General features: G+C 43.2%; 1 protein-coding gene across 1 annotated transcript in view; it reads left to right on the forward strand.

The window, feature by feature from the left end:
* LOC146812996 (C-type lectin domain family 2 member B-like) overlaps window positions 1-26,366 on the forward strand; it is a 159,513-nt gene that overhangs the window by 42,360 nt on the left and 90,787 nt on the right. Inside the window, exon 3 of the mRNA XM_085620013.1 lies at window positions 19,489-19,682. Within this exon, the coding sequence (XP_085476139.1) occupies window positions 19,489-19,682 (194 nt within the window). The remainder of the gene's footprint in view (window positions 1-19,488; window positions 19,683-26,366) is intronic.

Here is a 26,366-nt window from a genome sequence, read left to right on the forward strand (position 1 = left end):
TATTACAGAAAATAATGTTGATGCTGTGAAGTGAGGTGGAACACTGAAGTTTATCCAGCAGGATCACTACAGCATCATCCAACACTGACATCCAATAACTGCCAAACCAACTGTCACCATGGAACCCTGACAGAAGGAACGGACTGTACCAATGGTGAATAGGGAGAGGGCACGGTGATGGGAACAAGGGACAACCAATATTGTATAACAATCCATGTAACAGTTGGCTTCTCCACAAAGTTCATAATTCTGCCCTGATAACCCAGGTGTTTTCATCTCCAAGTGTGCCTTGTAAGTGCGGCTGTGAGAATCTTTTTATCTAGGTTGAGGTCCATACATTAATTTTTTCTTTATTGTGATTTAATGTGGTTAGCAAACGCGCCATGAATCCATTTGACTGCCCATCAGGTCTTAAAACCGTATTACCTGTCACATTTAAACTTATGTTGGTTTTGTCAAATCTGTTGTAAGGAATGGCTCCTGCACAGACTGGACTGTAGTGTTTTGGGCGAACCATTCCATTGGTCAAAAGAACAATTGCCTCTAGCACTAGAAGGAGGCCTCTCCAAAGCTGTTACTGCCCCAAGAGTCCATTACATTGCCATTGTACACAGGTGGCGTGTCAACAAATATTCACAGTACTATTCAGGATTGTGGGTTACACTTGTCACAGTTAGAGTGCTTCTCTACACGAACAACAAATTTCATCCGCGACCCACTCGGTGGTTCCTATGATCACCTTAAACTTTGATTAGCAAGCTATCCTACATGTTTGCCATTAAGGTGCTCAGTAATATCCTCTCTATTAAAAAACAACATCTGGGACATTAGCAGTCCTCTTTTCATAGTGTGTTTTTGATGGGTACTTTGTGGGCGTGATGGGTGTTGATTTTAGAAGCGGTAGAGCTGCATAGATGAGCAGTAAAGGGTTGACAATCAACACACTGGCAGAAAGTCCACCAGTCTGAGAACCCCGCGCATGGCAGTTATGAAAAAGGAGCCTCCCTATTTTTATATGTCAAAAACATAGAGTATTCCATTCATACACAATATACAGTAAACAACACTGAATGAGGGAGGCTACACCACTATCAGCACCACAAACTACCATAGAAAAATTCTACATTTCTGAGTTCTGCTGTCGGACAACAAAAACACATGTGCAAGGATGTCCAACCTCTTGTTATTGATTTACCCTGTCTGTTTCAAAAAACAAAACACTAGCATTGGGCATTTCATATTTCAGGCCAAACTGGAGGACAACTAGACTGCTAGATCCTGGGAAAGTGTGGAACTACTTTAAGAATCTTGTGTTGACAAACACTGAGAATATAGTTTCATGGAGGAAACAGGATTTGGGTGGAGGCTGTACAAAAAGAACCTCTTGCCTGAATGATACAATATTCTATTCGGTGAACATAGAACAGCACTTTCCCGAGCAGATATCAAATATGAGAATTTTCGTAGATCATCAATAGGATAATATTTCTATTTTGATTACTTTGAGAGATAAGAGAACAGATTTACGAAGATGCAATGCAGCAGGACAACTTGTTGTGCTGCGTCAAATGGAGAGTGCAAGAATGCCCCATATCAGATAAGTAATGGTGTTTTCTGCTCTCTCCCTGTGCTGGCACACATAGTGCAGCCCTGCATCAACACAGACACTCTTGCACCATGGTTCAAGGGTGCCTTTGTTGCAGGAAGGATTATTTTTCTACATCTGCTGCAAAACACGTACAATGAGGAAAAAATGATTCCTAGTTGCCCCTCCCCTAGGAAGGCGTACCTTTTTGAAACATTCCCAGGTTTCCTACTGGTAGTAAATATCTGAATACGTCAAAATCCATGGGTGGGTGAGTGGGAAGACCCATACTCCACTCAGCGAATGGCTTCCCAGGGCAGAGTAACGCAAGACAGCATTGCATTACTGCAGATTTACTATGCCACACAGAGCCACGCAAGATATAGTAAACTCACTTAGAGCTCTTGTTGCCCTTGCGTCACTTTGCTTAATGCAGTGGCTATGCAATCCTTCCATAAATCTGGGCCAAAGTTTACAGAGCGACACAGTAGTAGTCCTAATTTTGTATTTGAGATTGGGTTAGAGGGAACATTGTCAGCTTTCACTGTTGACCAAAAATGGTATGTCTTTCAAAAGTGGCCTTCAGTATTGAGCTCCCTTTCACCTCACAGTGCGACATCAGAAGCTAGAGTTATTCTTCATCAAGCTTTCCGCTCCCTACGACTTCTAGATTGTTTTAAATGTCCTATTATATTAACTGGCCTCCCCTCTGAAAGATATCAAGTTATCACATTTCCCCCAGGCTATACCACTGCGACTGCCAGTGCCTGCTGGTCGCAGATTTCGAAGTCGCTGCCTTATTCTGTTTTCTTAGCTTGGAATAACAAGTATGTGAACTCACCTATCTGTTTACCTAGTTAATTGATTGAACTAGAGCAAACATACAACTTTGTTACCCAAATCTGTTACCCATTTCTGAGGTACAACCTGGGCACCCGATTTAGGTCGCGATGCAGGACTTAATTATGTGCTGCTGTACACTAAATTACACAGTAAGAAAAGGTAAATTATATGGCATGATTTGCACACTTTATGATAGTAGTTCATTACTTTGACATATTAACACACATTAATGCTTAGTGGACCAAGATTTTGCATCATTAGTATCAGTGCATGAACATTAGCAGTAGTATATAGGAATCCGCAACTAAGAGGTGACCAGGTAACCGTTGCCAAGGTTTTGCCACTGCCTGACATCTTGTCTACAACTTATCCTAGAAAGTTTTAATCTGTTTTAGCTAGAAACATTTTTTATTGAACTCTGCAAATTAGGAAATAGAGTGCTTCTGAGGTCTGTATTTCTCCAAAGTAAACTGCTTATGAATTTAAATCCCTAGAAGAAATATATGAGCAAAGGCGCCAATCATGAGTGAAACGAAAATTGGCGAAAACTTTATGGCTTTCCTTTAAATATACAAAATATCAGCTGTTTTATTTAAAGGCCATTTACACAAGTTCTTAGTGTCACGGGTGAGACTGTCAGAGGCTTAAGATGCGTAGTTTGTCTTCATTAAACCCTGGAGTAGGATGGAACAATGGTCTGGTGGGTGTTCTCCCTAAGTGAGAAAACGTACATGTCCTGTAGATAGTCATTTTTTAATTCAAGAAGAAGGCAATAAACCCGGTCTACAAAAAAGCGTCTAAGATTACCATTCCAATAGTAAAATAAACACCGCCTTACCAACGCTTCTTGATTTCACTTTCAATTAGAATTGTGTCTCAAGACTACTGGGGACATTTGTGAACAGACCCAAGAGCTTAATGGTAGACCAAAGACACCTTTCAGAAAATACAAGAGTTTGTCACCTTTAGTCAAGGTGTGGTATTCGACACAACAGGTCCTTTGATATATTCTCTGATCGCAAAAATATGAGATCCGAGCAAGGGCAAACCATGGCCACTCTTCCCAAGATATTACTAGTGAGGTAGGGAGCTAAGTTCTTTCGGGTTAAGGCTGATCTTTAGCTCCAGATTTTGATGATCATTTTGATTGATCTGGCCAGTTCTGAGCTTAGCTATGAACTTCTTGCTAAAGTTTCAATTGCTGGGCTGCCTTTTCAAGCTTAAAATTGCATGACAGTAGGTGTTGGTAAATACTGACTACAAGGAGAACCACTCCCTTGTAATGAGCCCCAGTGATGTTTGATGCCTTGAGAAGGTAACACCTTTTAAAATGTCCTCTCGCCGAGCATCTAAACTGATAACTAAAGGGCTTCCAAATGCTTGCAATCAACCACAAAGTTTATACTTATATCTGATGTAGGATAACATTCTAATCGACAAATATATCCACTGAATAAATCCCAAGCACAGAAGACTGGTGCAAAGAGCACAAGCAATGTCCCATTTTAAAAGTCCAACTGGACTAACCATTCAGATATACCTACTTTTTTAAACCCTTCAAGCACACCCTCCGCACCTGTTTAAATTCAAATTTCTTGAAAACTGCTGAACTGATTTACACCAGATCACAACAAGCATTTGTAATGCAATAGGTCTCGCATTATTAAAGTTTGAGCTATTGGTGTCGCATTGTTATTAGCAAAGCCAATAGCTCAAACTTTAATAATGCGAGACCTATTGCCTAGCAAATGCTTGTTCATTGGGTCACATGGCCCTTGGTATTTTCATTGCCCAGACTCTGCCCAGGGTGTAGGTATTGTACACAAGACCGGTATTAGGCAACATTAAACAGGGATATGTGTCCGGGTTACCGAGGACGTGCAGAATGATAATGTGTCTCTAGGAAAGGGGAAGGTTGTCAATAAAGAAACATACTGCAGAATGTGATCAAAAAGCGAACTCTGAGGGCTGGAAACAAGGTACACTCGAGTAAGAATGCAAGTCTGGTTTACTGTTGCCTTGTTCAGGGATTTGCCTGTCCTGCATGCTAGTGCTGCCAGTCAGGAAGGGGCTGTGTAAATAGACGCTGGAGTTATTGCTAAGCTTTGGAGTAACACTTTTTGCAAGGCAATGGCTAGTATTAAACTGCAGCCTGACGTAAAATTTTAGCGCTAGAGAACGGAACAATGCCGACAACCAGAAAGAGCGGGAATTGTTTTGCGCACAAATGGATAAAATGACGCGATTCGCTCCGAGGTGTGAAAGCGCAGAATTAACCCTGATTTCGCCGAACTCCTCAAAAGCGAATTGCACAAATTTTCACACCCCTGATTAGTGTAACACCAGAATCAAGAGTGCACCGAGGATTTAGCTACTTCGTCCTGCTTCCCCCCATGTTACAGCTGCAACAGCGCTTGTGACTTGCAGTTTTTCCTGTGCAACGCCCGTCGACCTCACTCACTGCTGGTGTCCAGAAGGACGGACACTGGTCATGGCATTCATAAGAGGCCGTTATGGCAGCAGCGTTACATGCCATACAGAGCGGATCTGCCATTACAGGCACCAGAGCAGCAGTATTAAGGCGCAGACGCTTCGAGCCATCGGACAATGACTGCATCTGTGACTATCTCTGGTCCGTAACCAAGAACAAGGGGGTCGGGAGTGGCGACGGCGGCAAGCACGCGGCTGGGAATGCGATCGCTTTCACTTTCACGATCGGTTCAAAGAAGCCCGCGAGTGGTGCACGAGGAATAATTGACCCACAGTCGCACGGCTCCGCTCGTTTTAGAATTTTTGGTGCACGCGCGCCACAACGAGCCATATGGTTTCAATTATCGTGCCCGTGTCTGGGCACGATAATTGAAACCATATGGCAAGAATGCACGTAATAGACACCAACAGGCCATGGGCGGACCAATGTGCCCACTTTTGGCCTATTGTCTGCTAGCTTAAAAACAAACGCGCAGGCAAAGGCTAATAGCAGGCCACAAAAGTAAAAACACACGCACAAGCGTGTACGATTCCAGGGTCCGTATCGGAACCCCAGTCAAAAGGACTCTCGCTGAGCGGGCAGGTCTGCGCACTGCATCGCTTGGCGCGAGACCTAAAAAGCACACTTTCTTAGTAATGATCTGACTTTCTTAGAGACATTTTGTTCTGCATCTCTTCCCAAAATGTCCAATGAGAATTAACTTGAGAAAATAATGTTTTGGGTCTTCTGCTTTTTCTCAGTCACAGATGATGGATCACCCTGAAACTTTCCACACAGGAGCTGAGGTGGGAAATCATTACTTTTTTGTGGAAAGTTTTGTGAGGATTCAGCAAACTGCATCAAACATTTTAGCCAAACAAAAACACTTTCCTTCTTGAAATGCTATCGTAATTATAACTATAGAGTGTTGACCACGGATGTGAAATATATATGTTCCTGGCATGTGTGGCTGTAGAGGCACATGGTTCGCATACTCTTGCTCGGACATTTGCCAGTTGGGCTTGGATATTTGCCAGTTGTTTTACATTGAAGAAGGTTCCCGAGTTACGAGACGTTGTGGGACTACTCTCCATGTACATTGCGCAGGGGCACAAACTCCATGTTAGAGTGTTTTTTTTCTGCCATTGGGTTCGTATGTGCACCGATTAGGCTTTCATTGTGTTTCTCACTTTGCCGTCAGGCCCAATAGGTGCCGACTTGCTAACCTGAACTAACTTCTCATAAGTTCTCATCAAATAAACATTGAATTTCTGGGACACGGTCTACCTCAGGTGGCATCAAGGCATAATCCTTTTGGGGGCCGAAGACATTTCCTCATGGGTTTTCCTCTGAGAATGTGCCTCAGGTGATTTTCCAATACTGCCCTCAATGCCACCCTACATATCATGGACTGACCAGCAGAAGGTCTGTAATCTTTTTCTGTCCACCAACCATGACAACACTAACTGCCCCTCTTGCCTACCATTTTGGTCGAATAAACCCTATGATACTTAAGGGAATGTCACTGGGTATACAACATGCAGCAAGAAGACCTTCAACCAATACTGAAATTTATGTGGAAAAAGACCCTTTCAGCACCCAGTTGGCGGAGGAAGCTGGGCCCTTGGCGTTCACTCCTGCCCAACCTTCCATCATTCAAGAGCTGCTGAGTGGGTCTTAAGTAGACCAGAAGACAAGAGGACTTCCTAGCCTCGAAGTCTGGTCCACAGATGAAGAACACACAGGAACTGCGAGTGTGCCAGTACTTGAAAAGCAAAAGACTGTCGCCTGTCCCAAGTTGGAGCACTGCTCCTAGGGGAGTAGGGCACTGAGCCCCAAGCACCCTTATTGAGGCAACCCCCCACACGGGTGACAACCTTCACAGGTTCTGGTTAGCACCAGTGTAGGCCTACAGAGGGTGCCAAGCCTCCCTCCAAGGCTGACGACACCCAAAGTTTGAATCCAGCACGGAAGCCCTCATTGTCTCCGAAACCATCTGGCCCTGCCACCGCCAATTCAGTGCTCCAAACCATAATTGATGCCGAAACCCCCTCTGTCAACACTACCTACAACCTCAGACGTAGCTGGAACAAGATAAAGGACACAGACTAGACCAGCACACTCACTGCCCCCAACCAAACCTCATCAGCAACCTGCATGCAGACATCAAAGCATCCAACAATTGGAATAATACCAGCGCAGACACCTTAGCCCCCGTGAAGAATGTCAGACACTCAAGAGCCAACACCCAAGCCAGTGGGTACACCTAAGAGATCAGAAACCTAAAATGCCTCCGCAAACTGCTGGAGAGAAAATCGAGAACCAGACAGGACACCACCGCGAGAAATACTTACAAGTCCACGCTCAAGAAATACCACACACAACTCAAGAAAACAAGAAATACAGCCTGTCGTGGGTTGCTTGCGTTCCTGTTCAGGGAGATCTTGGCCTGGCAGTTTGAGCTAGGCTGTTCGCATTGGAGCAGGGTCAAGACTGATTTACATATGGCTGGGCCCAAACTGAGGTGGCATGGTGGGTAAAAAATGATGTACTGGGATGGGACCCGAGCAATTGCCACTGGCTGAGATAATGTAGGCATTCCATACATCATCTTGTTGTTGTTGCAGTTGACATCCTAAGGGCAACAGGTATGCCCAGATATGGGTCCTGTGCTCCCTGTGCCACTGGAACTAAGCTATATCAGGCTAATGAGCCCTAATCAGAGTGAAAGTGGTCCTGGGTTGCTTGTTTTCTGGTTCAAGGAGGACCCAAGCTGGCAGTTCAGGCTGCACTGTTTCCATTGGAGCAGGGTCAAGATTGATTTGCAAATGGCTGGGTCCAAGCTAAGGTGGCATGGTGTACGAAAAAGGATGTGCTGGGATGTGACCCAAGCGATTACCAGCGACTGAGAATAATTCAAGTATTCTGTCCATTTCCTTGTTGTTGCAGTCTTCTCCATTAACGGCAACAAGTCACCTAAGACAGATGGATGCTAGACATTATGCAACATGGTTACAACCTCAAACTGCATTCTGCCACTCCCACCATATTGCTACTCATGCACAAACTCCGTACTGAACACCACTCCCTTCTCAAAGTAGAGGTGCATGCACTTCTGCAAAAGAGTCTGTATCCCCACTACAACAGGGTACAGAGACATGCTCCTTTTACTTACTAATTCTCACGAAAGATGGCTGCAGATCAATTCTGGATGACGATACTGCAAGAGGTCACCCATTCTGCCGCAAGGGGATTTTTTGACGGCTCTCGATCTCCTAGACACCTACTTTCATATCACCATTGACCCTGCTCAGAGCAAGTACCAAGTATCTACGTTTCGTGGTAAGAGGTTGTCACTACCAATTCAAAGTGCTATCTTTGTGAGTTGCTATAGCCCCAAGATTGTTCACAATATTGCCTAGCAGTAGGTGCGGTGCACCTTCACCGCAAAGTGAATTCAATAATTCTCATAACTCAAAAATTGGCTGATCAAAAGCAACAACAGGATATAGTGTCTAACGCACAAAACCTGCCGGTCTCCTTGCTTCATGCATTAGGCTTCACCATGTTCACCATCAAATCTCACCTCCTGCATTCAAAATGGCAGCTTTTCTTTGGTTCCATACTCATCACTCAGTGCCAAGGCACACCCCAATGGCCAAGTGGTTTCAGTCCTTCAACACCTACTGCATCATTTTCAACCGATTAGTCATATTCCAGTGCGCCTTTTGGCTTGATGTCATCTTGCATTGCAATAGTTGCGTATGCAAGGTTGCACGTGTGGGCTTTGCAAGATTGTTCAATGATCACTAGCTCATCGTAAATGGGAAGATCTAGTGTTTGATTTATTCCAAAGCTTGTTGCGCTCTGTAACGGTGAACACCTACCAACAAGGTGTAAGGCAGGTCTTTTGTAGACCCAGTTCCTCATGTGATTGTTACCACAGACATCCCTCTCCTGGGCTGGGTCACCCACTTAAATTAGCATGCAAAACAGGCAATGAACTCACCCTGAAAGCCTTTCTCCAAATCATGCCGGGGAAAGTGGTCTTAATCAAAACTGGCAACATGACAGCTATGTATTACATATGGAAGCAGGGTGGCACACTTTCACCTCCGCTCTCTCACCTAGTACACAGCATTTGGCATTGGGGTATCCGCCACACTGTTCATCCACTGGTGAAACCGCTACAAGGGGTAGCCAACAATTTTGCAGACCTACTCAGCAGGATCAACAATTCTACAAATAGGAACTCCACCCCCAAGGTCCTCCACTCATACTTACAACAGTGGGCACTCTGCATTTAGACCTTTTTGCCACCGTAGAAAAAGCAAAATGCCCAAGTTTTGCTACCAGATACCTTCACACACTGCCAATTGGCAATCCATTGTGGATTAACAAATCAGGGATATTTGCTTACACTTTTCCACTTCTCCCAATGTTTGCATTTATGATCAGAAAGCTCAGACAAACACCTCTCACCCTCATTCTAGGCACCCCAACCTGAGCTAGACAGCCGTGCTTCTCCACTCGTTTGGAACTGTTGGTCAGACCCCACAAGAGGCTTCCTCTCAAACAGACCTGCTCATACAGAGACCTGGCCAAGTCAGGCATCAAGATCCAGCACAAATCAGTCTTGTGATTTGGCACCTGAGGTCCTAGAGTTTGGGTATCTTCACCTTCCCAGGAATGTTTGTCCATCCTTAGCCGCTTCGCCGCGGCAAACATTCTGCCGGGGTGCGGCCGAATCTGACGCGTGCGCAGATCGGACAGCCCCCGGCCGTCCCACGCCCACCGTGACGTCGGACAGCCGGGGGCCGTCCGACGCATGGAAAAGGTTAAAGAGACAAGGCAGCCTACATGTATGCAAAAATATCAGACACTTTTAAGTTTACAGTGCAAAAGATTGTTACCTACCTTCCCCAGTTACAAAAGGTGGGGTTAGCCTAAACATCCATTTGCCTCCACCTAACTGTGGTTGCTTCTTCACATGCAAAACAGTCAGCATACATTTATGCTCAGGATATCATTAGTTAAAGAATTAATGGAGGGACTAAAGATTGTCATACCCCCTAAGCATCTCCAGCCTTGATTTGGAACTTCAACACAGTGCTTACGAGACTTAAGGGGCTACTGTTCGTCAATTTGCACTCATCTCCCCTCCAAATTCTTTAATGAAAAGTAGCTTTCATAGTCGGCATTGCCTCCATTAGGTGCATAAGTGACCTACCAGCTCTACCATCCAAATGCCCTTTATGCAGGTTGACAAGAGTAGGTTTTCTTTCAGCACCAACCCTAAGTTCCTGTTCCTTCCTAAGGTATTATCACCTTTCCATCTCTATCAAACCATACAACTCCCAGTGTTCTTCTCACAGCCAGATTTCATAGCAGAAAGAGCGTTGCTCACTTTGGATGCCAAAACGTCTCTTACGCACTACATAGACAGGACCAAACCATTCCGCAAATCAGACGAACTGTTTGTCTCTTTTGCTGAGCCTCACATAGGACAGGCCTTCTCCAAAGCTGATGTAGCAAGGAAGATTATCAAATGTGTCCAAACCTGTTACCTCAAGGCCAAAAGGGCACTTCATATGCCCCAGAGGGCACATTCTATTCGTTAGATATGGGCTACTATTGCCTTCCTCAGCAACATCCCCTTAGTTGATATTTGTAAGCTGCCAGCTGGTCAACCGCACAGACGTTTACTAAACATTATTGTGTGGACATATTGGCCCAGCAACAAGCCTTAGTCGTCCAAGCAGTATTAAGAACATTATTCCACAAACCTGCTTTATCCACGTTCTAGCCACCACAACTTGGAGGGTACTGCTATACCGTCTACGCAGAGAATTTGTATCCACAGCCATTCATTCTATGAACCGAACATGCTCCTTTCCCTGAGAGCATCTTCGCATAGCATGTAGTACTGTAGATTCACATGCACCCTCCCTCCTCCTCGTGTGCGCATTCAATGATGCGGATCTTTTTACTATAATTGTCTTCATTATGCATTGCCCTAACACCTCATATTGTTTTGTTCACACTCCAAACAGCCTTAAACCTGCTGTGCAGAAAAGGATCTAACATGGAGTTTGTGCTAATGCACAGTGTACATCGAGAGGAGAAGTAACACTGCATCTCGTGACTTGGGAACCTTCTTCGAAGAAAAACAACGTGCAAAATTCTGAGCCCAACAGTAGATGGCATGAGTATGCTAAGCATCTGGATCCACAGCACTGCACACTAATAACAGATGCTTAAAAGGTAAGTAGCATTTTCCCTATATATATAAAATATATATTCACTCACATTAAAGCAAAGGTCACTGAAGGAAAATTCCCCAGTTATAGCTAATGAAGGGAACTAACTAATTTACAATGCTTTTCTCTGACATCAGCACAGATAACAAGAGGTTAGTCATTAAAGTTCATGGTCTTTTAGGTCTGGCTTGACTGCAACTTTCACTTGACCTTCTGTGATCAACAAAAAAGAACTTTCAGAGCCCTACTGAGAGAGGGTCTTAGTCTCTAACCCCATGTTGGTCCCCCTGAATATAGGATTTGATTGACCCAAATGTATGTTCTTACGCTACAAAGATTGCACTTTTAAACTTGTGAGAAGGTTTATACTTGATGCAGCAGGACAGAGTTGGTTATGGTGGCAAAGCAAAGATCATAGCTATATTCCTGATCTGTTTATTATGAACTGGTAAAGGGACTAGGCCTCACATATTTATAATGAAAAGCATATATCAAAGTTTATCGGCATTTAAGGGTGGATTGTTAATACTCTATATTAAAGCCTACACATTGGTATTTTGTTGCATGGAATCTCACATCTTACCATAGTAGGTAAGGGTTTTGACGTTGGCCGCGCACTCTAAGAAAGCCTGTGGAGGTTCGCTCTGATGAGTTGTTGCATATTGTTTTGGAAGCCGCATGTTTCTACATATTTGCCATTTTATAACTATGCAGTCTCGTTGCTAACGTACGTGCACTGTAGTAAGCTGGTGTTGGGTAAAGTGTAAATAAAGTCCGTGTTAAAGGGTAAAGGCTTCCTCTGCTCATTGGGAAAGCATATCAGATTTCATAGGTTTGGTATGTTTATTATGCAACGTTATGACAAAGACAGAGGCCTGACCTACTTATTGTGAGAAGCATCTGTTAAAGACTATAGGCTCCTAAGGATGGATTGCTATTACACTATGCTAAGGCCTGTAGATAGGTACCATGGAATTTCACAGATTCCTGTAAGAGGCAAGTTTTTGGTGTTGGTGATCTTCTGCAACAAACTGTGGGGATAGGAGATATGCACCACATTATTCCTTATCAGGCTCTCTTAGGAGAAGTAGTATTTTGCTTTGGCAACTGTAATTTTCTATACATTTTTACTTTTATGCCTGATGGTTGCCTTGTGGAAAGCATACGCTCAGTACAATGGGCTTGAGTTGGTTGTGAGTACAATACAGTGATAGGGACATGAGGCCTGATATATTGATTGTGAAAAGTATACATTAAAGTCCAGAAACGTTTAAGGGCGGATTATTATTATTCTGAATTAAAGCCTACAGATGTTTTGTTACAAGGAACCCCATAGATTACCTTAATAGGCCATGGATTTGGTGTTGGATACCCCCTCTGACAAACTATGAGAAATGAAGGTTTGCACTGTAAGAATCCTTGTTAAGCTCTGTTACATGGATACTATTTTGCTTTGCGAACGCAGTAGTATGTATTGCTAGATATCTATCAATGTTTAACCTTTGTTTCCCAAAAACTACTGAACAGATTTACTCCAAATCACAAAAATCACACTTTGTAGATCAACGTCTATTAGATACATATTCTCTGCATGCTCCTGCCATCTAGTGCTGCTGTGGATTTTTTCCCCCATTTGTTTCCTCTTCTAAGAGGTATCGAGTCACAAGACCTGTTGTGACTACTCTCTTGGTCCACAATGCACTAGAACATTGGCTCCACCCCAGATTGTTTTCTTCTGCCATTTGGTTTGGACGTTCCAGCTCCGAGGCCGAGGCCTTCTTCTCCAACTTTTCTGGACCAACTCTTCCATTCTCGACCCAGTAACTTGGAAAACAACAATGAACAACCGACGTGCAGAACCTTCATAAATCACCCAAGCATTCTTCAGTGTACAGCAATCTAAAGCACCTCTACACCTCACAGCCAGCAGCTGTAACCTCCACAACTGACCAGCACTGACAGCGTCAGTTAAATTCATGTGTTAACTCAGTGAATGACTTTGTGTGTGTGGGCGGGTTGTTATGGAATGGATATCTTTCCAGTCGCAGTTGCAATGCCAAGTTTCTGTGGACAGACCAGCACGGTGTATGCAGCCTCTGCTTGTCCTCTAATCACGACGATGCCTGTGGTGAATTCAGCCTCTCAATACATTGTAAGCAGACCAGTGTTTAATTTGAGTCGGTGGTTGCCAGCGGGGCCCGCTCCTGCAAATATTTTTGGGTACTGGCACTTATTTTCAAGCAAGGGAGGGAAAAATAAACAAAGTGGAATGTTGGAGGACCAGAAAGATGTAAAAAGGAGAAAGCAGGAACATGAAAGAGCAAGATAAAGGGGCAGGGAGTGCCTGGTAGTGGATTAAAGAGGAGTGCGGTGAATTCAAGTGTACGCATCACCAGTACTGGGCCCGCTGACGTTTAATTGCTTCAACACGGGCTTCTGAGCAGAGCCTCAAGGCACCCACACTCTTTCTTTTATGTATGAAGCACTGAGGAACTCTTTCAAAAGGGTGCAACATCAAGAGTCTCCAGAAATCCCAATGTCTTCGGACAAAAGTATCTCCTCGACATGGAGGGTGAAGAAACAGGCCGCTCTCGGATTCTGCCTGCAAAGGGCCCGGCAAGTAAAGAGGCAGTTTCCTCACCTGTCTCTGAGGAGGAACAGGAGAAGCTCTAGCCTTAACCCTGAAACCATCAGGACCAAAAACCAAGTTCACATCTTGTCCTACATTTCTGGACTGCAGCAGAGCATCACTTCTAAGGAAGTCGTACTCAAAGCCCGAAGTCTCCGCTAAGAGGCATTGACCATCAGGTCTAGCCACTGAATAACACACAACCTGGGAGCCTTTGTCTTTGCCAAACAAGCCTCCACCTACATTGTGATTTAGTGGGCCACCCAACACTGTAACGTGGAAATGCATGCCATGCAAGATGGATGATTTATTTGTGGAGATACTACTAAAAACCTAGAGGTTCATCGAGTATCTTTCCATGTTAAAGGGCATGCAGAACACCGCTGACCACTTTAAAGAACCAGTACAAGTTAAAGGCATCACCCCTAGGATGGAGAAAATGTTTAAGCTCTCCTGTCTGACCCACTTTCTATTTGAGGCCAAGTTCCACACAATTTGCTTATGGAGCACATTGCATGTAAATGTGCCTCCACAACAGTCACAGGTGACATGCCTGACAAGGAAAGGAAGTGCATAAATACCGCTGGTAAAAAGGATGCCGACATCACAAAGGGAGGTCTACATGTCTCTACTCCATGATTCACCTTTTGGAAGCAACAGCCCATAAGTGGAGCAAAAACCTCCACTGTCTATCCAGTGGCAAGCCTTTCAGGACACCTAGATCAGTGAGTGCTTTTGAAAGTAAGGCAGAGCTTCTGACTTCCACACCACTCCCCCAGAACATTCCACCTCGCAGTCATGTTCTCAGTTGATGTGACCATCTACGAAAACTGAAGGAAGAGGTGCCATCGAACAGATGCCCCAAGCTAGTGAGGACAAGACGTGTACCCCCCACTACTTTCTAATCCCTAAGAAGGGCAGGTCTCTTAGGCTAGTCCTAGAGCTCAGGCCTCTGAACCACTGCATCCCGGTGCACTTCCACAAGGGCATTCTGAAGGATATCATCATGCTGCTCCAATAAAGAGGCTTCATGACTGCGTTAGATATAAAAGACGTCTACTTCCACATCTCCGTTCAACTCATCAACTATATCATCTTTGTAGTAAGTGGACAACACCACTAGTTCAAGATTCCTCCCTTCAGGATCACTATGGCTCCAAAGGTGCGGCTGTGGCCTTGCATCTGCGTATAATGCCATTAACATGGTTCCGTAACAAGATGACTTGTTCAAGAAGAGCAGCAAATACCATGCCTAGCACCGGCCAGAGTTTACTATCAGTTCAAAAAATCCCATCTCCAACCCCAACACATCCAACTCTTCTTGGACTCCATTCTAAATGCTGTCACCACCCAGGCATAAGGTTGGTGCCTCTCTTACACACATGATGTCCTGTCATTGTAAGGACAGTATTGAAACTGCTGGGGATGATAGCTTCATGCCTTTTGATGGTACCGCACACCACACTGGATATGTACCTGCTTCTGGAGTGCTTTTAGAGGCAATGGTCACAGGCAAAAGGTCAGTGGGATCATCTAGTGTTGGTATAGGTCAAAACCCAGGGTGTACCCCCTATAGTGGAAATGTCAACAACTTGTCATTCGTCAGGCCTTTCCTCAACCCTCTTCCCCTCGGGACCATTATGCCTGACACTTCACTCACAGGCGGTGAGATCATCTTCACAATATGACCATTCAGGACACCTAGACTGCACAATACCAGGGCCGTCACATGAGCAACCTGGAACTCTTGGCCATCTGTCAGTTCTCACAGTTTTCCTGAACTCATATGGGAGAAAACACTTTTCATAAAGACAGATAACACGATGCCCATGTACTACACCCAAAAGCATGAGACAGCCATTACCCTCCACCTGTTTGCATAGGCACAAAAGATCTGGCATTCAATGAATCAACCAATTACACTTTGTTACATCTAGAATTGGAGAATTTATCAGGGGTGGGTAGCGATTCTGTGGAGCTGCTATGCAGGACACATCTGCAAGTCCATGATTGAGACTGAACCCACAAGTCCTTCACAGGTACTTCTGCCAGTAGGGCACCCAGACAATCAATCTTTTCACCAATACTGCAAATGCAAAATGCACAGACTTTGCCTCCAAATTCCCACACCTACAGTCCAAGTGCAAGGCAATATGGATTTATTGATCTGGGATATTTGCTTACATTATTTTGCTCTTCACACACTCATTCCCTACATGGTCAGGAAAATGAGGCTTGTATCCATCAATTTCATCATAGTAATGCCAGCCTAGTCCAGATAACCTTGGTACTCTATGATCCTGTAGATGTCAGTCATTCCACACGAGAAGCTGCCCCTAAAGCTGAACCTCTCACTCAACATGCCCTCCCCAGAAGCCAGCAATGATCACAGAATTGTTTTTCACTCTTTATAATTATCTTATGTTTTGGCATTGCACAGTACACAACTACAACACTCCACTACACTTACAGTACTCACCTGCTGCATGAGAAATTCCAGTATCACTTTAGCACAGTGTACCTTTCTTGTTAAAGCTCTTTTACAGTCTATAGCCTGCCATGTACTAATGGTTATCATGCCACGTTACAACAAGACTTTCCTTCATTAGCCTATACAGCGTTACTACGCAATTTCACAGTTCGATGATTGAAAAATGATTTTTGGACCCCACTTACAGTTCGACCATACTGCATGAAACCTTTTTACGCCTATTCCTCTGAGCTGCGAGAAACTTCACCAATCATACCATTATTGAGGCTAACCTTCTGCCCCATTGGGTCCGAATTCCCAAATATATATATATTTTCTGTTATTCAACCAGCTGAAGATATTGGAGGCCTGACGAAGCTCCCTCTGGCAAGAATCGGGAACGAAACGTGTTGACTGTGTGCCAGTTTTAAAATATTTATTGAATAAAAAGGAGTAACTCTGGATCAAATCTTGACGTTTGTGTAATGACTTCATAACGAGTGCACCTTCCATTTTCTCTTTTATAGCCTGCCATGTGTTAGACGTGTACTGGAACAGACTACAGAGGTATAACTTCTTAAAACTAGTATTAGCCAGCCTTGGCATCCACCTTCCAGCTTAGAAAAAAAGAACTGCAAAATGGCCATTACCGCTGGCTAGTTGTTACTGAGTTTATTGATCTCCTCCTGGAAAGGATGCTAGCTTCAGTGTTCATATGGCCTGATCATTTAGTCCTTTGCCCTCTAATGCTGCTTGACCACAGAGGTGACCGCTGGAATAAGTGATATGCAATAACACGTATCACCAGAGTGGGTAGGGAAAGTAATAACTTCTGAAGTATTTCTATGGACCACAACTTACAACACAAACCTTTATTGACCTTTTACATGAAATGCAGAGCACAATCTGCTTGCTTAGTCACATTGGATGGTTGAGATACAAAGATTCTAGCTAGGAGTGAGCACAATATTGTGCCTGAAGGTGAAACATTGATGATCTAAGCTGATCCTGTTATTCTCTGGAGGAGAAATCTGAGTGTTGCGCCTCTTTAATTCCACAACCACCTTGCCCAGCGTGTAAAAAGGCATGTTGATTTGTTGATACCCCCATCAATCAACCTGTCCGAAACAACAGAATGCCTAAAGAGAAGGCAATGGTATTTTCTGCCCATGGCAGGTTTGGGTTTGAACTGGCTGTGTGCTGCCCCAGAGTAGCTAAAAATCAGAAGGAACCTTCCCTTGTTTCCCACCGATAAATGTCAGGAAAGTTTACAAACCCTTGAAAGGTAACAAAAACTGTTGTTTCGCACAAGTAATACTAATTTGTTTCATACCAGAGCTAATTATCTGCTGAGTCTAAAGTAAAATAATTGGACTTTGATTTCCTTTTGTGTTGTGGTCCCCTCACACCAGGTAATAGTTAGCTTTGGAGTCTTTTCATAAGAATGTTATTTGAGTGGGCTGTGGTTTCGTTTGCACCGTAAAATAGTAGATTTGTGACACAGTACTGAATGTGTCATTAACAGTTTGCCCCAAAGTTCTCCTCAATGCCCTTCAGAAAAAAAGAGCTTTGAGATGTCAGGGGAATAGATGGGAGGGAGTAAGGGAGGAAAGAAGCATACAACAGGAGAGGATACATTTGTCCCATATTCGTGACCAGTTGATATCACAATCCTGATTATTGTTCCATAGTCTGTTCCTCTCAAATTCACAATAGTTAGGATTGCCATATAGTATTTAATGCTGTTCATGAAGTAACTATTAATGATTTGATGTGATCCATTGTGTAATAAAACCAATTTGTAATTTTCTGTATATTTTTGTTTCATTACCTATTAAAGTGACACCCCCTTTACCCCCTTACCAATTGCAAAACCGATTTCTTGGTGTTGCAATTGAACTTTTGGACTAGGTTTGAGGGATTAAACACCTTGGTGGATATAAGTTCTAAGAGGGCCTATGGTATATTTCTTTATATCTCTTTAAATTTTCCTTAAAAATTCCCTTTCTTTTAAATTTCCCGAATTAAATGTAAGACTACATGACATCCTATTCATCTGTTAGTTGGCGGTCAGTCTCTTGGGGATATCCAGTTCACCTGCTATCTGTGTGTGCTTCCGTTGAACTTTGGGTGTGCTGAATACACGCGTTAAGACCTAACTTATGGATGAAGGGCCAACCACATATGCAAGATACGTAGCCAAGGGCTATATGGGATGCTCATTTAAAGGCGATTTCCTCCAGTTTACCCTCTGTCAGTCTTTTTATGCAGTTGCTTATTATATTGTATTACAATTGGTGGTTCTGTGGCTCATGACTGCTTTCTGTGCTTTTCATATTTTTTGTATGCAAAGTTCATATGCTGGCCGAATGTAATTAAAAAAAGGTAATTTGAATACGCTCTTGAAACTTAACACCAAATCTGGAAATGTCTGCTAATAAAGGTAATATACCGGCACCCAAATAGCAAAATTGTGTTTCTGCAATGGGAAAAGAAAGATGAAGAAAGCTGCTTCCAGGTTGTATGACTTGGCTTGTTTACGTGCAATTCTGGCATTTAGTGACAAGTGTAATCCTAAAATGAACAGGATGAGGCTTAGGCCTCTGCAGTGTTATTGCCACAAAATAAGCACAGCATTTCCTTTTACATTAAAGCTCAGTTAACTTGCCTTATCTTACTGGAATGTCCTCGCAAGCATGGTTGCTGCCCTATGGATTAAAGGTACGTGTGTTTACTACACACATAAGTATCAACTTGGAGGCGAATTTAAGTAACTAGTTTAATAGGGAGAGAAGTTGTGTGTGTGGGTGATTGGGGTCTCAATATGCTAGTGCAAGACAGAAACGCCTAATGACATAGCATGGTGAAGATCATATTTGGTAACCTAAAGCCATCCTTGGGTTTGGAGATACCAGTTCCTACCACCACCTGCTGTACGAAATCGCAAATGTTAATGGATCCAGGGCAATCTGTCCAAGGTCCCCAAAATGGCGAAGCAAATGCAGGTGCATGCCTGCCAGTCTCCATGCAGCTTAGGGAATCAATGTGGAAAGGGAGGCTACGTGGACAACATGCCATGAAATGGTTGATACATACACACATCATGTGTAACTTATTCATGGCCAACATGGTACTGGAAGAGCCGTCCTTTGAAGAAGAGGTCTCCTTTGACTTCTGGTCCTGCTGTTGTCCTCTATTCTTAGATTCTCACACTTTTCTTTGTAATTGCAGTTAAACAAACCAAACCCTGCGAACATGGAAAAGAGATGAAGGAACGTTTTCTGCCTCCATGTGCGGATGGGTGGATCTTTTACTTGGGCATCTGCTACTTCTTTTCTGAAACTGAAGGAAACTGGACCGACAGCCAACGCTTCTGCGACTCCCATGACGCCTCCCTTGCCGTCATTGCAACACAAAAGGAAATGGTAAGTTCACTAAATAATATGGGGCATTTCAAATGTAGACATGGTATAGGTGTAGGTTGGTTTTGACATCTTTCATTAACATGCAAGCTTTTAGTATATTACTCTAATATGAAATAATTATTCAACTAAAAGTTTCAAAGCCTGCAACAAGAGTCATCACCACCCACACTGTGTCTTCTGCAACCTTTGAATGCCACCCCTGGACATTGAGTCTCACCCTTCGCTGTAACGTGTCTCACATTACTATTAGTCCAATGTTTTCGATTTTGCTTCATTATAATACTTGTATACTGGATGAAATCTCTCTTTGGCACGCTGAAACATCGCTGTCCTCTGGCTTCTCTTCACACTGTAGGATGTTCCAACTGAACATGTCTATCGCAGCTGCTTTTCACCACTGGGGGCTCCAGCTTCAGATTTAGTTTTGCTTGGAAAAGAGCTTTTTTCTTTCCATGCTGGTTCTTTTCTCATACAAGGTCCTTTTTTAATCTAGAGTCTCCAAGAAGCTTCTTATTGATTTAGGTAAACCTTCTGTCATTTTCTTTCAATATATGAAATAAAGGGGAACTAGGGAATTAGCAAGGATTCTGTGTTATGTTCAGTAGAACAAATTATGCAAAAGTGTTTACAGTCATACATAGTATTTGGTCTGCCTGGTAACCCAGAGTTTCATTAAAGAATGTCTTAGCCCCAGATCACTCTCCTCGTCAGGGCACACTCTGTTAGTTATTTGAATTCCTCTCGTTTACTTTTCCACTCACTAACTCATCTTAAGGTTCACACAGGAAAAAGTAAATTCTCCAACAAAATTCTCCTGCTGGTGCAGGACTTTGACTTGATTTACTGTTGAGAAGAAAGGCATTACAGGCACAGCCAGGCTCATTTTTGAGGGCTGTGTTATTTTTACCACTCCCTAGAATCAAAGGGTGGTAGTGTGACACTCAGTTTTAGAACATGAGACTATCCACAGAGGACAGCCTGGAGCTGTCAATCCCTCCTGTACCTCTAGTTACAAGTGAACCAACAAGGACTTCTGCACAAGCACAATCCCTTGGATATTCTCTAGGCCCCCTCTAGGAGCTGGAGTCAACCCTTACTGTGGCTACGCATACAGCTGGAGAGAGTACTCAGCCATTCCATGGTTGAGTGGTGACTCTGGGTATTTTCATCTACAGTGAAGTTTAAAAAGATACGGCCTCTAACTCAGTGCTCCGTCTCTTCCCTTTTTCGAACACCGGCTAGAACCATGGCTAGGAAGAGGCTTAACACTTTAATGTTAGTGTGCTTCGGCCATATGGTGCATCTCATGGTAGCCCGTTTACAAACCTCCAAGCTAATGATGATGGTCCTCTTACCACCTGGAAGGTGTTCTCAGATTGCGCATTTCTCCATGTACATGGCCAATTTCCAACATATGAAAGAGAGAACTTTTCATTTAACGAGTGTGCACATAGTGCTGCAGACCTTGTCAGTAGAATGCAGTGCAAAATACACTGTAGTAAATGGTCAATAAAAGGGTATGGGATCATTTCAGTGTTATTTTTTTAATGCTAAGAAAATTATTGTACAGTTTCCACACTATGGGCCTCATGTAGGTAGCCAAATACCGGTCGGTAACGGCCGATTTTCGGTAATTATACCGTTACCTACCGGTATTTTGGCTATTGGTATGTAGGGGGACGAATTTTGGTTTCGGAATTTACCGAATCGGTAAAATTACCGATTCGGTAATAATACCGAATCGGTAATGTTACCGAATCGGTAACTTTTCCGATTCAGTAATTTTACCGATTCGGTAAATTCCGACACCAAAATCGAGATGTAGGGGGAGTGTGTGGGTGTGTTTAAGAGTCGGTATTTACCACCAACTTATAGTTGGTGGTAAATAATTAATGTATGTGTTTATGCATTTTTACGCGCGTAGCAGTGTGCAATGTGGCATACATACATGCCCTTAGGGCATGTATGTGTGCCACATGTGCACACATGGCCGAATCAGGGGTGCAACAGGGTGTCAATGTGACACCCTGCCACCCTTGCATGTGTTCCCCCCATTACCGAATCGGTATTTACCGATTCGGTAATGAGGCATACCTTCCCATCAATGGGAAGGTATGCCTCATTACCGAATCGGTAAATACCGATTCGGTAATTACCGAATTGTAACGAATCGGTAAAAAATACCGACTCATTACCTACATACGAGTTACCACTTCTAAAATACCGATTCGGTATCGTTCGATATTTTAGAAGTGGTAACTGGTATGCTACCTACATGAGGCCCTATGTGTTTCTTCTGATAGGTACAGCTGAGGATGTAGCTCAGGACCATTAAAAGCACCAATTTAGAAGCATGGGACATCTTTTATGCTAAGCGATCTACATGTTTGTTGTACAAGATCTATCAGTCACTCTTACTGATTGGAGAATGAGCTTCTATGGTGTGTTAGGAATCTGAGGGTAAACACTATCTGTAGGTAGGAACTTTACGGGCCATAAGATCTGTCACAGCGGGTGGCTTTAGGTCCCTGTCCTCTCATCGAGGACATAAAGCTAGAGATGTGAGAGACTGTATAATGATGCCCCTTCTACCCCTGATAAAATATCCTATACTGTCCATAACATGTGGAGAATAGCTAACACAGAGTTGAGGGTGGCCACTTGTAGTTCGCAACTGCCAGGAAATACATACATTTTCTGAAAGGTTCACCAGTTTAAGTGGCAGTATTGTAGGGCTTCCAAAAGTTACCTGTTTCTTTTTTAAGGGCCAGTAGTACCATTTCACAAGCTTGGACCTGATTGACCAACACACTGGCAATGGATGCCATCACCTCTTCAAAGAGATGTGTTTCTGAAAGTTGTTGTTTTTGAGGTAGCCTTGACAAAACCTCTTTATGCCTAATTCTGTAACTAGTTTCTAACCATAGGCCCCTATCATCTACCTCTGAGAGACATGTCTACATCCTAGTTGTCAAAGGTGTTTTACATTTCTGCATAGAAAAGAATACAACTGTGTCATGACTACAAATCAATACTGTTTAGCATTTTAGACAAGAACAAGGGAAACTCAGAAAAGAATGAGCCGGTCTCCAGTTGGGTTATATGTTGCATCTGCCACTGCTGTGATGCTTCAAGAACTGCACCAAAAGGTCAAAAACATAGTCGATTCCATTGCTCTAAATATTGATGTATTGTATATCTGTGAGAATGATACATTGGCTTCACAGCATTACTTTACAAACACTACTGTGTGAGCTTAAACTTTGGCGGTGTCAATAGCAAATAACACGAAGGTTTACTCTTGGATGGAGGAATGAGGAAAATAGGCTGATATCAAACAAGCCTTGTTCTGCAGACAGTAGTCCTTCAACCCTTTCTTGTCTCACCATGGCATGGCCACATTTCCGTGTAGCTAAAGACCTGTGTCGCTCAACTAGACCGACTCACTTTGGAAGAATCAGGAGTGTGAAAAAAGGCTTGAAGGATGAACACCCTGCTCAGAATTGGCCTGTTAGTCTGGGGGCAGGTGAAGTCAGTTCCTTTAAAGTGGTGAAAAGATCCTGCTTATGTCAACAACTATTATTGCTTTTCAGAGTGATATCTTGATCATTTGTTATAAATGTGTGCCAGTAAGCAGTGTCCCTACTTTTAAAAGGCTAGTCTGATTTTGTTGACATCACTATCTGGATACCTTGGCTTGGCCTCTTGTATTAGAAGTAAACCTGAATACTTGTCAGCATGAATTGCCACTTAAACATACACATACAAAAGCAGATATTAGACAGAACTTCCAAAACACATACTTCACAATCCGAAATGTGAGTCTACACTTGTGTTGCTATAAACAACAGATGCCATCAAGATACACAAGTCACAGACATCCAAGGGAACACTTCATGTAAACCAACACAGCTCCCAGATGGCACCCTTCCAGCAACACCAAGTGCTTACTGTCTATAATCTTCTGAGAAGCGACGCTTGCATCCTGTGAGATGCGTTAACATTTATTAAAAGCCCTACGGCACACCTCTCAATGACACAACAAACACACACAATTGCTCAAAAAACATCCAACCAACCTGATAGGCCAGAGCACAGTGTGCAGAATGTGATGTCTCAGTGCAACTGAGACTCTATTCTGCTCTGACAACCAACACAGCTACAAAGGGACTGATGTAGATATTGGCAGATGTGTTAATCCATCACTACGGTGACAGATATCCCGTCCGCCGAAATATCAATCCCATAGGATAGAATGAGATTTAAGTTCCGGCAGATGGAATATCCTTCACCATTGTGACAGAGTAAACTGCTGATATCTAAATCAGACCCAAAGTCTTTTAAATGTCAAACTCTGCTCTCTGCAAATGCTAAGCGCTTCATATGACAAGGAAAGGTGCCACTTTTGACAGCATTTGTCCTGAGCCTTTATATTCAGGCTGTCCCCAGACTACCATAACCTTGACATCATAATTTGATTTTGCCACCTCTAAATAATCCTTAGAGGACATCATCTGGGCAGAATAAGATACCACCTTGAAAATTCAATATCCCCAATTTAGTGCCATATAATCCAATTCAATCAAATTCAAAATATCCTTACCACAACAGGCATCAGTTTATCAGTATGTTGGGATATGAATTTTAAAATAGCAAATATTAAGACCTGTAAAGATCACAGGACGGCCACATATATGTGTATGAACAAAACACCAGTCAGTCGCCTACTTCAGACATGGAGGACTGTAATGGAGCTTCAAAGGAGCCGCCCATATGATCAGCACTTTCGCCATTCTAAATTGGTTAGTGGTTGGAGGCTGCCTCTGGTCAGCTTTGATATCTCTTAGCTCCCTGGATAAAAGCAAGACCTGGCTTTACACTATGGGATTAAAGCGTTGCCTGCTGAACAGATACCTGGGGAAGCCAAACGACAGCGATGTCAACGCATCAAAACGTTCAATGTAAGAAAACGCATTCTACTTATAAAAAGCTTCAAAGACAAAATGTTTGCTGTGTTCTGTCTGCTGACATTAAAGTATTAAAGTAATAATATTTAGCGTGTGCACCCTTTATTATTATTTATGTATTTAGCTTTCTATAGCTAAAACTCAAACATATGGCAGTCTTACTCTGATGTGCATTGTTGTGGCTGGAACTTCTGTTTAGTAGCATTACTCTTTAAAAAGCTGACTTAAATATCATGCGTCTGTAAGAATGAGAGATAGAGTGGACTCATGCAGTCAAGTAGACTTGTGTCTAAATTTGTGTTATGGACAGGACCTAAACAGTCTTGCCTATTGGGGATGCTCTGAGTTGCAACTGGGGGCTTTAAACAGGATTAAACATGATTTAAATTCATAACAAAGGCACTCACTCTGCATTAAAAACAAAGAATGTGTATTTAAAACAGCACAATTACATTGCTTTGCTAAATATTCAAAGGGAGGAGTCATTCATCTGGCCATATCACATTCTTATTAACCACTTAGCGTCACCACACAACCAGCCACTGTGGCACACTCATGAGACCTGCTGGCTCCACCATGCTGCTTTACCAGTCGGTACCCCACAGGGAGGGAATGCTCTCAAAAGTGCGGCCTGCACCACATCAGAACACCTCTTGCTCATCCCACTCACACAGGAATATCATCAGAACAGATCCCCCAGGTCGTACACGTTAACATACACTGCATTGATCCAAGACAGCTGACAACATATGAAAACAAAACCTACATCTACTCACACCCACGTCCACACATCCTAGACCTCAGCCTCTCAAAGCATATCAATCAAATGTTAGATTATGTACTTAAGGAAGGAAGAGGACTTGTCGTCAAACACAGATCCACCTTCCCAGCACAATGCCCAAGCAAGATAAACTTCCTACATGCCACTTCAATTCTTTGCGTTCCGGACAGCCTCCTTCAATTTGGTCTAGAAACCTGTATGGCCCCCCAACAAGAACGTCACCGAAGAAATCTCAGAATACATCACCTCTGCCTCCTGCCATCTCTCCGATTCTACATTCAAGTCATAAGACTTTAGTCTACCCATACCAGAAGCACAAATACAGTGAAATAAACTCTCTGAACACTTCTCAAGCACTTGGACTTCCAGCAGTATATCATGAAACCTACCCACACCAAAAGCTACACATTAATCTCATCATCAATCTTCACCCTCAATTCATTGCCTGGACCTAAACTCCTCGATTTGACATACCAATGCACCATCCCCTCCCTGTTTTCCATGCTAAAGAATGCACTGAAAGCAGGTGAAAAAAGAAAAACAAATATTCAGGTAATCTAAGGACTTTACCATAAACATCCTCCAAGATGAACTGTTTTACCTTTCCAACTCACACCAGCCTACTTCAGAAGAAAAGAAAGAGCCTCAACACCCTCAGCCAACTCAATTCACTGTGGCATGCCTCACAACCACGTCCAAAGCCAGCTTCTACAAAACTTCTATCAAAGAAGCGACTAACCAAAGCAAACAGGAAAAAAAACTCTTCAAGGCTGTAAAGCACAAAATCAAGTGCAACATTTAAAGCACTTTTTGAATTATAAGAAGAAGAAAATCAGAACTCATTTTTAAACACCCCAAAGAGGTTCACTTTCCTCACTCCCCTGATGAACTACCGTAATCCCCTCTTTTAAGCTAAACTTGCTAACATCCTCAATT

This window comes from Triturus cristatus, chromosome 7 (assembly GCF_964204655.1).
Source record: "Triturus cristatus chromosome 7, aTriCri1.1, whole genome shotgun sequence".
Taxonomy (NCBI): Eukaryota; Metazoa; Chordata; class Amphibia; order Caudata; family Salamandridae; genus Triturus; species Triturus cristatus.